The sequence below is a fragment of the Dermochelys coriacea genome, chromosome 1, assembly GCF_009764565.3.
Source record: "Dermochelys coriacea isolate rDerCor1 chromosome 1, rDerCor1.pri.v4, whole genome shotgun sequence".
NCBI classification, from domain to species: domain Eukaryota; kingdom Metazoa; phylum Chordata; order Testudines; family Dermochelyidae; genus Dermochelys; species Dermochelys coriacea.
In genome coordinates, this window is record NC_050068.2 from 197,076,920 (window position 1) to 197,090,504 (window position 13,585).

Here is a 13,585-nt window from a genome sequence, read left to right on the forward strand (position 1 = left end):
GGATCTGGGTGCAGGTGGCTTGTTGGGGTGGTCCAGGTACAGCGGGGGTGGGGCTCATTGGGGGAGGTTCCAGGTGTGGCGGGTGACACTCGGCAGGAGGGTCTGGGTATGAGGGGGTGGATGCACAAGGATTGGGTGAATGGGGGAGCAACTCCCTGTACAATGATCCCTCCCCCTGCAGCTGAGGAGTGATGGGTGCAGGAAGGAGCAGGGGAGTTTGCAGAACTTCCTAGAGCCAGGGGAGAAATCCGGGGGTGGTTCTGACATGACCCCCAATGCCATGCAGGGGAAGAGGAAGTCCTTTCCGCCCCAGCGCAGCTGGGACTAGCAGCTGAGCCCAGCACAGGATTGGAGCCACCAGCTGTGTTTTCCCCAGTCCCGCCCCCTGCCCCACAGTGATTTACCTCTCTTCTAAAAGAAAAGGAGTACTTGTGGCACCTTAGAGACTAACAAATTTATTAGAGCATAAGCTTTCGTGAGCTACAGCTCACTTCATCGGATGCATTTGGTGGAAAAAACAGAGGAGAGATTTATATACACACACACAGAGAACATGAAACAATGGGTTTATCATACACACTGTAAGGAGAAAAGGAGTACTTGTGGCACCCTAGAGACCAACAAATCTACCAGAGCACAAGCCTTCGTGAGCCACAGCTCACTTGAAGTGAGCTGTAGCTCACGAAAGCCCACGCTCCAACAAATTTGCCAGTCTCCAAGGTGCCACAAGTACTCCTTTTCTTTTTGCGAATACAGACTAACACGGCTGCTACTCTGAAACTGTAAGGAGAGTGATCACTTAAGATAAGCCATCACCCACAGCAGGGGGGGGAAAGGAGGAAAACCTTCCATGGTGACAAGCAGGTAGGCTAATTCCAGCAGTTAACAAGAATATCAGAGGAACAGTGGGGGGTGGGGTGGGGGGGAGAAATACCATGGGGAAATAGTTTTACTTTGTGTAATGACTCATCCATTCCCAGTCTCTATTCAAGCCTAAGTTAATTGTATCCAGTTTGCAAATTAATTCCAATTCAGCAGTCTCTCGTTGGAGTCTGTTTTTGAAGCTTTTTTGTTGAAGTATAGCCACTCTAGGTCTGTGATCGAGTGACCAGAGAGATTGAAGTGTTCTCCAACTGGTTTTTGAATGTTATAATTCTTGACGTCTGATTTGTGTCCATTCATTCTTTTACGTAGAGACTGTCCAGTTTGGCCAATGTACATGGCAGAGGGGCATTGCTGGCACATGATGGCATATATCACATTGGTAGATGCGCAGGTGAACGAGCCTCTGATAGTGTGGCTGATGTGATTAGGCCCTATGATGGTATCCCCTGAATAGATATGTGGACAGAGTTGGCAACGGGCTTTGTTGCAAGGATAGGTTCCTGGGTTAGTGGTTCTGTTGTGTGGTGTGTGGTTGCTGGTGAGTATTTGCTTCAGATTGGGGGCTGTCTGTAAGCAAGGACTGGTCTATCTCCCAAGATCTGAGAGAGCGATGGCTCGTCCTTCAGGATAGGTTGTAGATCCTTGATGATGCGTTGGAGAGGTTTTAGTTGGGGGCTGAAGGTGATGGCTAGTGGCGTTCTGTTACTTTCTTTGTTGGGCCTGTCCTGTAGTAGGTGACTTCTGGGTACTCTTCTGGCTCTGTCAATCTGTTTCTTCACTTCAGCAGGTGGGTATTGTAGTTGTAGGAATGCATGATAGAGATCTTGTAGGTGTTTGTCTCTGTCTGAGGGGTTGGAGCAAATGCGGTTATATCGTAGCGCTTGGCTGTAGACAATGGATCGAGTGGTATGATCTGGATGAAAGCTAGAGGCATGTAGGTAGAATAGCGGTCAGTAGGTTTCCGATATAGGGTGGTGGTTATGTGACCATCGCTTATTAGCACCGTAGTGTCCAGGAAGTGGATCTCTTGTGTGGACTGGTCCAGGCTGAGGTTGATGGTGGGATGGAAATTGTTGAAATCATGGTGGAATTCCTCAAGAGCTTCTTTTCCATGGGTCCAGATGATGAAGATGTCATCAATGTAGCGCAAGTAGAGTAGGGGCATTAGGGGACGAGAGCTGAGGAAGCGTTGTTCTAAGTCAGCCATAAAAATGTTGGCATACTGTGGGGCCATGCGGGTACCCATCGCAGTGCCGCTGATTTGAAGGTATACATTGTCACCAAATGTGAAATAGTTATGGGTCAGGACAAAGTCACAAAGTTCTGCCACCAGGTTAGCCGTGACAGTATCGGGGATACTGTTCCTGACGGCTTGTAGTCCATCTTTGTGTGGAATGTTGGTGTAGAGGGCTTCTACATCCATAGTGGCTAGGATGGTGTTTTTAGGAAGATCACCAATGGACTGTAGTTTCCTCAGGAAATCGGTGGTGTCTTGAAGATAGCTGGGAGTGCTGGTAACGAAGGGCCTGAGGAGGGAGTCTACATAGCCAGACAATCCTGCTGTCAGGGTGCCAATGCCTGAGATGATGGGGCGTCCAGGATTTCCAGGTTTATGGATCTTGGGTAGCAGATAAAGGACAAAGGAGGTGCTGTCGTCATCATGAATAGGTCGGAGTATGAACAAGAGGCTACTAGGCAGCTCTCCAACACCACTTTCTACAAGCCATTACCCTCTGATCCCACTGAGAGTTACCAAAAGAAACTACAGCATTTGCTCAAGAAACTCCCTGAAAAAGCACAAGAACAAATCCGCACAGACACACCCCTGGAGCCCCGACCTGGGTTATTCTATCTGCTACCCAAGATCCATAAACCTGGAAATCCTGGACGCCCCATCATCTCAGGCATTGGCACCCTGACAGCAGGATTGTCTGGCTATGTAGACTCCCTCCTCAGGCCCTTCGTTACCAGCACTCCCAGCTATCTTCGAGACACCACCGATTTCCTGAGGAAACTACAGTCCATTGGTGATCTTCCTAAAAACACCATCCTAGCCACTATGGATGTAGAAGCCCTCTACACCAACATTCCACACAAAGATGGACTACAAGCCGTCAGGAACAGTATCCCCGATACTGTCACGGCTAACCTGGTGGCAGAACTTTGTGACTTTGTCCTGACCCATAACTATTTCACATTTGGTGACAATGTATACCTTCAAATCAGCGGCACTGCGATGGGTACCCGCATGGCCCCACAGTATGCCAACATTTTTATGGCTGACTTAGAACAACGCTTCCTCAGCTCTCGTCCCCTAATGCCCCTACTACTTGCGCTACATTGATGACATCTTCATCATCTGGACCCATGGAAAAGAAGCTCTTGAGGAATTCCACCATGATTTCAACAATTTCCATCCCACCATCAACCTCAGCCTGGACCAGTCCACACAAGAGATCCACTTCCTGGACACTACGGTGCTAATAAGCGATGGTCACATAACCACCACCCTATATCGGAAACCTACTGACCGCTATTCCTACCTACATGCCTCTAGCTTTCATCCAGATCATACCACTCGATCCATTGTCTACAGCCAAGCGCTACGATATAACCGCATTTGCTCCAACCCCTCAGACAGAGACAAACACCTACAAGATCTCTATCATGCATTCCTACAACTACAGTACCCACCTGCTGAAGTGAAGAAACAGATTGACAGAGCCAGAAGAGTACCCAGAAGTCACCTACTACAGGACAGGCCCAACAAAGAAAACAACAGAACGCCACTAGCCATCACCTTCAGCCCCCAACTAAAACCCCTCCAACGCATCATCAAGGATCTACAACCTATCCTGAAGGACGAGCCATCGCTCTCTCAGATCTTGGGAGACAGACCAGTCCTTGCTTACAGACAGCCCCCCAATCTGAAGCAAATACTCACCAGCAACCACACACCACACAACAGAACCACTAACCCAGGAACCTATCCTTGCAACAAAGCCCGTTGCCAACTCTGTCCACATATCTATTCAGGGGATACCATCATAGGGCCTAATCACATCAGCCACACTATCAGAGGCTCGTTCACCTGCGCATCTACCAATGTGATATATGCCATCATGTGCCAGCAATGCCCCTCTGCCATGTACATTGGCCAAACTGGACAGTCTCTACGTAAAAGAATGAATGGACACAAATCAGACATCAAGAATTATAACATTCAAAAACCAGTTGGAGAACACTTCAATCTCTCTGGTCACTCGATCACAGACCTAAGAGTGGCTATACTTCAACAAAAAAGCTTCAAAAACAGACTCCAACGAGAGACTGCTGAATTGGAATTAATTTGCAAACTGGATACAATTAACTTAGGCTTGAATAGAGACTGGGAATGGATGAGTCATTACACAAAGTAAAACTATTTCCCCATGGTATTTCTCCCCCCCACCCCACCCCCCACTGTTCCTCTGATATTCTTGTTAACTGCTGGAATTAGCCTACCTGCTTGTCACCATGGAAGGTTTTCCTCCTTTCCCCCCCCTGCTGTGGGTGATGGCTTATCTTAAGTGATCACTCTCCTTACAGTTTCAGAGTAGCAGCCGTGTTAGTCTGTATTCGCAAAAAGAAAAGGAGTACTTGTGGCACCTTGGAGACTGGCAAATTTGTTGGAGCGTGGGCTTTCGTGAGCTACAGCTCACTTCAAGTGAGCTGTGGCTCACGAAGGCTTGTGCTCTGGTAGATTTGTTGGTCTCTAGGGTGCCACAAGTACTCCTTTTCTCCTTACAGTGTGTATGATAAACCCATTGTTTCATGTTCTCTGTGTGTGTGTATATAAATCTCTCCTCTGTTTTTTCCACCAAATGCATCTGATGAAGTGAGCTGTAGCTCACGAAAGCTTATGCTCTAATAAATTTGTTAGTCTCTAAGGTGCCACAAGTACTCCTTTTCTTTTTGCGAATACAGACTAACACGGCTGCTACTCTGAAACCTACCTCTCTTCTGGCTGTCCTGGGCGCCTGAAACATACTGCTGAGGTCGTATGACCACTCTTCTGGCTTCCCTTTGCTTCCCCATCAGAAAGTAATTTTTCTGGGAGGAAGCAAAGAAGTCTGCAAGGGACATAAATTCTGTGTATGTGCAGTGTCGCAGAATTCTCCCCAGGAGTACTTTATCGCTATATGTGTGTTATCTTTTTCTGGGTGTCTGACTTTAGACTGGGGTCTGATTTGCAGAAGTGCTGAGCAGTCACAACTGCAACTGAAGTCAATGGGAACTGTATTTTGAACGTATAAAGTGTTACGTTGCAAAGTACTCTGAAAAATTCTCTCTCTAAGGCCAGGTCTGTAGTAAAAAGTTAGGTTGACCCAGCTACATTCCTCAGGGGTGTGAAAAATTCACACTGCTGAGCAACTTAGCCAAGGCAACTTAGCCAATTGTGTAGACAGCGCTAGGCTGATAGAAGAATTCTTCCACCAGCCTTGCTACTGCCTCTTGCGGAGATGGTTTAACTACAATGATGGGAGAATCCCTCCTGTCACTGTACTGAGAGTATACGCTGAAGCACTATAGCAGTGCCGCTGCAGTGTTTCTAGTGAAGACATAGCCTGATTCGGCACCTATAATTATTATTATTATTATCCTATTATTATATGGATATTTTTTACCTTAATCTCTCAGTGCTTCTGTTGTCCATCTGTAGAATGGGGATAATACTGCTCCATCAAACAGGGGTGTTGTGAAAATAAGGTTTGTGAAGCACTCAGATGCTATTGTTGTGACTTCTATAGAAAAGCCAACGAGAAAATTAATGATTCTGTCTTCAGAGCAGGGTCTGAATAGTGAGCAGTAAATAAGGCATGGGGCTGGCCACACTGAACAGTGAGGAGAAAACAAAATATTGAAGAGAGCACCATCAATTTTGTGCACCTAGGTATCCTGTGGAAATCATGTAATTAAAGACTGGTATCATAAGGAATATGCATAAAGGGACATTTCCTAACTTTTGAATGCTTAACTTTGCAACTTTAATAATGTTCTTTTAACATCATTTGTGTATATGTAATATCAGTGTAGCTTAGGTTAGATTCCTTATTGACAAGTTGAATTAGCAGAAGCCACTCTTAGCTGAAATAAGAATGTTTCCAGTGGTTTATCTAAGTTTAAAAGCACCTAAATTGGTGCAAGTTTGTGTGTAGATAAAATCTTGTGGTGAGTCTGGGTGAGAATTGGAGTTTCAGTGCAGTGCCTTAACTACAAAGCTTTGCTCCTCTATTAGTTCCCATTTCAGCAAGGTACATAAGCATGTGCCTAACTTTCAGCATGTATAGGCCCATTGTAGTCAATGGGAGTATTTGTGTTCTTAAAGTTAGGCATGTATCTAAGTATCTTGCTGTTCGGGGGCTTTAGGAATGGGTTTTGCCTACATGTTCACGGTCTAATTCTTCAATTTGTGCACCAGCTCAATAAAACAAGCAAAAATACTTTTATAAGCAAGGAACTCAATACCATTTAAAAACATAGAAGTCTGTTTCACATATTGCCTTTCTAGTACTTTACATCCCCCAAGGGTATTAGATGCACTAATCTTTGCAGTCCCTCCCATTTTGTATGGGGAGCAACTGAGGTATACAGGTTAAGTGACTTTTCCCAAGGCCAAACAGTAGATATCAGAGCGGGCATTAGAGTTTTGGAGCTACTAGTCTTGTTTTTAGTCTACTAGGCCACACTGTCCTTGCAAGGAAAACGTGAGCAACAATAACAACAATCAATTAGCAAAAAGAAAAGGAGTACTTGTGGCACCTTAGAGACTAACAAATTTATGAGAGCATAAGCTTTCGTGAGCTACAGCTCGCTTCATCGGATGCATTAAGCTTATGCTGTAATAAATTTGTTAATCTCTAAGGTGCCACAAGTACTCCTTTTCTTTTTGCGAATACAGACTAACACGGCTGCTACTCTGAAACAATCAATTAGAAAATTCTTAGGTTGTAATAACCTTCTAAAAGATGGAAAGAAGGAATATGAATGGTCTTAATTGACTTAGGGTACAGTTAATTTATTAAGTAGAACTGGGGCTTAAATAAACTCACTCCTCATAGAGAGGAATTCAGACTATAGTTCTAGTGAGCGGAGTAGTTTCCCCATCAATTAGAACTGCCATTTGCCAGACAAACTTTCACATAAAAAAAAGTCGGTTAGATCAGGAGAATTTTTTTGGTTGGAGGCTTCATGCTGGATATGTGTCATTAAGATGTCATTAGGAGATATGCAGAATATGTATAAAAGAGTAATTTCCCACTCAGTTCAGTGAGGTCTGACCTCTATATTCTTCCCTGTGAGGAAAGAGATTTGTAGAAGTTCTTTCTGCCAGAAACTCTTGAGTTACAATCTTAGTCCTGTCACTCAGCTCCCTCATAGTCTTGGGTAGGTAGCTTTCTGTTCCTCATTTTCACAATCTGTAAAAAGGGGATAATCAGGACTCAAAGGTTTATGAAATCTCCTCCTCTGGCTGGAAGGTATAAAACAGGGAATGCCTTGCTATCTGGACCCAAATGCTGGTGAGAACTCCAGTTCCCAACGAGCTGCTAGAATTCCTGCTTGAGCACAGTCCTTGGACCCTGCTTGAGTGGTGCTCTGTCTCTCGTATCCACCTTGGTTGGTAGGTGTCTAGAAAGGAGAAGGAGCTTTTTCTCTGTTAGCGGTCCCAGAGTTTCTTTCAGCATATAGGTGTCTGCAATGATTAAGTGCAGTGCCTGTTTCTCCTGTTGCTCAAAGCAATTGCATGCAACAGCAGAATGATACACCTGATTTTGGTCAGTTTCAGAGCTGCAGAATAGCAACCATGAAAATAAAAGACTTCGAACTTGAGAAAGTTCTAAGCTGCGGCAGTGGTGAGCACTTAGGAAAACTGCACTGAATAAATTTACATTAGCAACTCTGAAGACGAGAAACTTGTATTTAATGAAATCTCAGGTTCTGGAGAAGTTAATATCATTGACTTTTCCCCCACGTAGTGGGCAGGAAAAGCTTTAAACTCATTAAAGGCAAATAGGTTATTTTAAATCCTAGGAATGCTTTTACCTCCATCTGTCCCAAGGGTGTTGAGAAAATTAATTGGTTAATGTTTTTAAACTCTGAACAAGTAAAGTACAAATTACTAAGTTGATTTTGTATCCATTTACAGTAGTGACAGTTATGGAAGGAAGTGGAAAAACTGCTGCATCAAGTCATCTGAAAGTAAGTTTTGTATTGTTTATAAGAAAATTCTGCAGGCCTGGCATTATGTACTTGCAAAAATTCAAGAAACTGCAAATATACTTGTGAATTCTGCAAGCTTCACTTTATTGGGTTGGCTTCCCCAGGGAGCCAATTTAGTCTAGTCATGGGATCATGTTCATATGCATAAATATATGTTGCTTAATGGAGGCATATTTGGGTAGGGTTAGGTGATGTATAGCCAGGTGTTAAGTTCAAGGCTAATATAGAAGTTATTACATAGGAAAAATAATTAAGTACAGATCTTTGAACCGTGATTTAAGGACTTCAATAGCTCAGACATGGGTGAGGTTTTTCATAGGAGTGGGTGGGTGAGATTCTGTGGCCTGCGCTGTGCAGGAGGTCGGACTAGATGATCAGAATGGTCCCTTCTGACCTTAGTATCTATGAAAGTAATTTTTATTTTGTATTTAATCAGTACACTGTTTTGTATAAGGTCTTTAGACTACTCATGGCTTCTTTTTAGGGCTCAGTTCTATAACCGTTATGCAAAAAAACAGCTGTGTATTTCAAAGAATGGTCCACAAAGGTGCACCAGAAACTGTCTGTTAGCCTTTATTCTTCCTTAAATTTCCATGTTACTACCACTAGCACAATTCAGCTAGAGGCAGCAACACTGGATACACTGCTGAAGGCAAAGAACCTGTAGCAGTCAGCTTTTTAACCACCTTGTCTGGCCCTGGTCAGAGCAGGGCTAGGTAGTACAGTGGTTAAAAATTTAGCTGCTGCTACCTCTTGTTCACATTAGCTTTCCCACTCTTGCTACCATAAGTGGCAAATTTTAGGGAAATAAGGCTAGTGTAGACAAAGCTAAAATGAGTATTCTATAATGTATATATGCACATACCCAGATCCAATAAGCTTACGTCAGTGGGAGGCTGAAATGGGACTTAGAATTCTATTGCTACTAAAGAAAATATGTGATGATTTTAAACTTTGATTGCTCATTTGCCTTTTTCATGTTCATCTTGTCATAAGCGTAATTGTGAATATTTGGAGCTCACTTTTTTTTTAAAATGAGTGTGAGGATTGGAAAAGTGTCCTACTATGAGACTTGCAGGGTGGGAGAGTGCAGTAGAGGTTCATCTTAATATCCTGTGCCCTTTTTTATCCCTGTCCCCACTTTCTTTCCTTTTCTTCTTTCCTTCCTTTGAAGTTAGTCATTAAAAAAAGTCCTTTCTCTCTGTTGCAGTGTTTTTGTCACCTTTCGCTTTCCAGCTGCTCCCAAGCTTTGATCACACCAAACAGATGTTAAAATTTTAAATCAGATGATTACCAAATTATGGGGCAATCTTATAGAAACTTGCAGTCAAACACCACTCTGAATTTTTAAATATGAAAATTTAGATCACTAATGCCCAGACATAAAGAATAATTTTCAACTGTTATTAAAGCATGTGTACCAGTGTGGACTCTTCCTCAAAAAATATTTTCAAATGATGAACATCATATAATACTTCAGCACAAAAAAGTCAAAATAGTTCCCCCCCCACCCCCCTCCCGTAATACTGGTTGGTTAACAAGGAAAGTACACAGAGCATAAATGACTGGATTACTGCAGATGGATTAAGTTTGCCATCTTTAATTTGATGGTATTATCTTTGAAAACATATTCTTTATTGAGAGATCCTTTGGTTATCAAAAGCACAGTCTGATGGAGTGTGACAGTGCACAACAGACATTTGACTAGACAACATTCTGTCAAAATACAGCTACCCAAGTTCAGAGGCCAGATTTTGATTCTCTACACAGCCAGAAAGTAGAAAGAAATAGGAGTGGAAAGTAACTGAGCCTCCTTGTATTAAGACTATTCTATAGATATACAAATCAAAAGGACTGAATTTACAGAAGTCTGCAAACAGCTCCATAGGAAAAAGCTTGGATTTGCATTGATTTTTCCCAGCAATCCGGAATATATATCAAGTGGGTCAAATGTCACACTTTCTGTACTCCAGGAGAAGCACAAAAATTGCTGAAATCAGTCCCAAAACCAAATTCCCATGACCAAGAAGAAATGGGAACTGATTAAAGTTCAATTTAATCAAGAGTTCTCCCAAGTATCAAAGGGAAATGTTAATGATATAATAAGATGTGGGCAATATGTTGCTACTTATTGTTATACATATCAAGACTATGTAATTGTAATGTCTTCTTGTTAATGACCCAAAATTCCAAGTCTTTTCCTGTTAAAAACAAACAAAAGATGGGTTAAAATAATCTGATTGAAAAAAGATACTTGTTGCCTGTCAAAACATGCCCATAAGGATTTAATTGATCAGTTTTTGTTTTGATCTTCTGATGTCTATTGAGACCTGTGTTATTTCCTAAATGATGCTTTTAAAACATAAGATAAGAAAACTGACACAATGTTTTTATTATGTTGAGGCTGGGAATAGTAACACACGCTAGCATGTGTTCCATGCATCCTTTTTGATATGTAGATGTTGGTTGTCAACTCAGAAATATTGCTTTGGGGTTTAATTGTTCTTGAGAGGGGATTTTTAAAACATTTTCTTTTGAGAAAATGTAGGTTGATTTATTTGAAAGTTCTGTTCTTTCTGTTTTCTCTTTATCTTTCTGTGAAACTGGCATGCTAAGATTAGAATTCGATGTAAGTGAATCAGAAAAGAACGGAGGAAGTTACAAGAGGAGGGTGGATCTATTTTTATCCTTGAGGCATATGCATGGAGTAGTTAATGAACTTAACTCAGGATTTTTTTTTGTCTCCACCTCCCCTCCCCTCTGCAGTTTATTGAGATTTAAAATTAATTTTCCAGTGCCCAATGTGATAAGAAAGACAAACCAGGAATAGGGAATCATAAATACAACCTTCAAATTCAAGTTACAGTCGGTATTTCTCTTTTTCCATGTTCTTAACTTGGCCTGAGGGGTGAGAAGGGTGAGAATACATGAGTTCACAGCGCTAGGGGAGAACTGAATCATTTAATTTTAACAGATAATTAATGTAAAAGTAACATTCTCTGCTTCCAGTTTCGCATACCAAAGAAGAAACCAAACACAAAGTCAGAGGATGTCCATGTTCAGTCCCCTTTGTCAAGGCTCACAGACTCCCACCAATGGGACTGCCCTTTACAAGAGGTAAATAGAAGCTACTTAAAATCTGTTTTATTTGAAATTTTTCCAAATGAAATGTCAGGAACACATTATACATTTCTTGTTTGTTCTGAAATTGAGCACTCTCTTCCATCTATCGAAACGAGGTCACAACCGCAGGAGTGTGGGTGGGGCTGTCATTGACTTGACAGAGGCTCAAGTCTATGTCCATATATACGGTTGCAGTATGAGGACCTGATTGCAATATTGCCAGCCTCACATGTTCAAAAATCATGAGCCTTGCCTGAAACCCTTCCTCCCCTGTAAGATTATCTTAAAAATAATGATTTTTTTTTTAAATATACATTTGGGGTTAATTTTGTCTTTTGGTTTCTGAGTTTTCAGGTTAAACTGATGTCAGGTTGTAAAGCTTTTCTCTGCAACCATTTGCATTAGAAACTTACTTTAAAAAAAAAAATTTGAAAACTGAGATTCTGGACTCCCCGAGATGGGACTTAAGAAAAACATGACATATTGGGAGCCTTGAGATAAAATTGTGAGAGTCAACATTGTAATTTGATAAGACTCATGCATGCCTAGATAGTCCTCTTTTGCTGAAAAGATACCTTATTAAAGACTGTCTTAATCTTCTCAGTCATTTGTAGAAACACATAATTACCAAGTAATTTACTTTCAAAATTAATTAAATGAGATATAAAGATGCTCCATGTCATGAGTGTATTGTGGTGCTATTAAGTAGTATTTCAATTCAGCTTTAAAACTTTGTTTCTGATCATACCCACAGTATACTAGCTGCTGTGCAAACAGAAATGATGGCACAGGCTCTGCCCCAAAGAGCTTAGGATGAAGCTTTCAGAAGAACATAAAGGACTTTTGAGCACAAGTCCCATTGAAATTCACTGCTCCTGAATCCTTTAGGTGCTTGTAAAAAACCTGCCCTTTACACTCTTAAAGACTACACAGATGGAGAGGAAGGCACAGGGGAACATACAGTTTAGGTAGTCAGGTGATGATTGTCTATTTCCTAACGAAGTATTCTAAATTTGTTTTGGGGTTTTTTTGTTTTTTTTTGGTTTGGTGAAAAATGCAGATTCTCTTCAAGTGACCTACAATCTTGTAGAATCAGCTGCTTAGTTTTTTATAAGCTTCATGTCAGAAGATTTGTCTATGAAGAGGGTGGTGGTCTGCGAACCAGCTCTGGAAGGATGTTTCTTAGCCCACTTGCTGAATGTATAAAGTGGGGAATACTAAACCTAATCTTCTTCTAATTGCTAACATGCTTATCTATGTAGCAGTTAAAAAATAAATCTCGAAGAGCTTCTCCTCCCTCTTGGATCTGTGTTCCTGTGTGTAACTGGGATCAGAGTGCTTGGAAGCAACAGGTTTTCCACTAGTAAACTGCCTTGTCACTCTATGGTACACTCTTATGAGTGTCCTTGGCTCCTTGAGCTCAGTACTTACCATGTAATTTTGAGTGCTACTGAGTCTGAAGTTGCAGTATATATACACTTATGGACTAATTTTTAAACATTACTGGTCTGTCAGCTTCTTGTTCTTGTATATATTTACTGGATCCCCATTATCTTCAGCTCTGTTGTTGTAGGCATAACCTCTGCGTTTAGTTGCTCCTGGGTTTTGACATCCTTGTTACCCTGTGCATAACACCATTCAGTACTTTTCTCTGGGGAGTTTCAGCACTGCTCAGAAGCTAGGTATAAGGCATGTGGTTCTCTCCAGTTACCTCCCTCTTTCATGGCTCCACTTCCCAATACCCTCACAGTTATTGTGGGAAGTAGTTGTAGCAGGACTTGCTCTCTCATTGCAATTTGGGTGTTGGATTATCTCCTCCTTGATGTCCATCTAGCTCCACGTTTAAGAAACACCTCAGCTTCTAATCTGGACAGCTCTTAGCTTTCTGCAGCTTCCCCATGCTCCTTTCAGCTTATAGATCTGTGGCCTTGCAGTCGCTTGGGTGTTTGTGCCCTTTAATAATAACACTGTTTAACCTTAAGGAAGTGCAATGCACAAGATAACTTCAAAGTGTTTTACAAAGCTGAATAAATATCAACCCCATTCTACAGATAGAAACTGAGACCCATTTCTAAAATGGCTTGGCCAAGGTCATACGTCAGGTCACAGTGCAGGAGCTGGGAATAGAACTCAAGTCTCTTGACCTTCAGTCCAGTGCTCCCATCCATTGGATCATGCTAAAGCCCATGATTGTCAACTCAGAAATATTGTTTTGGGGTTTAATTGTTCTTGAGAGGGGATTTTTGAGTGTGTATCTGGGAGGCTGTATGACTACCATATTTTGCATTGTTATTCATCAGCTGAGTTGAACCTTAAG

At 41.9% G+C, this 13,585-nt stretch overlaps 1 protein-coding gene and 1 long non-coding RNA gene across 7 annotated transcripts in view; one reads left to right on the forward strand and one right to left on the reverse strand.

The window, feature by feature from the left end:
* Window positions 1-13,585, forward strand: part of SENP7 (SUMO specific peptidase 7) — an 80,841-nt gene that overhangs the window by 2,456 nt on the left and 64,800 nt on the right. For 5 of the 6 annotated variants that reach the window (XM_038374323.2, XM_038373987.2, XM_043511157.1 and 2 more), the window contains exons 2-3: window positions 8,072-8,124; window positions 11,155-11,262. In XM_038374323.2, coding sequence (XP_038230251.1) covers window positions 11,195-11,262 — 68 coding nt within the window. In that variant the 5' untranslated portion in view covers window positions 8,072-8,124; window positions 11,155-11,194. The remainder of the gene's footprint in view (window positions 1-8,071; window positions 8,125-11,154; window positions 11,263-13,585) is intronic. The other variant, XM_038374599.2, reaches the window with a different exon arrangement.
* On the reverse strand, window positions 571-13,299 carry LOC122459401. Its single transcript, XR_006280063.1, has 4 exons — window positions 13,288-13,299; window positions 12,914-12,919; window positions 2,341-2,347; window positions 571-780 (listed from the first exon to the last, which is right to left on the reverse strand). It is a non-coding gene; the product is annotated as an uncharacterized LOC122459401 (long non-coding RNA).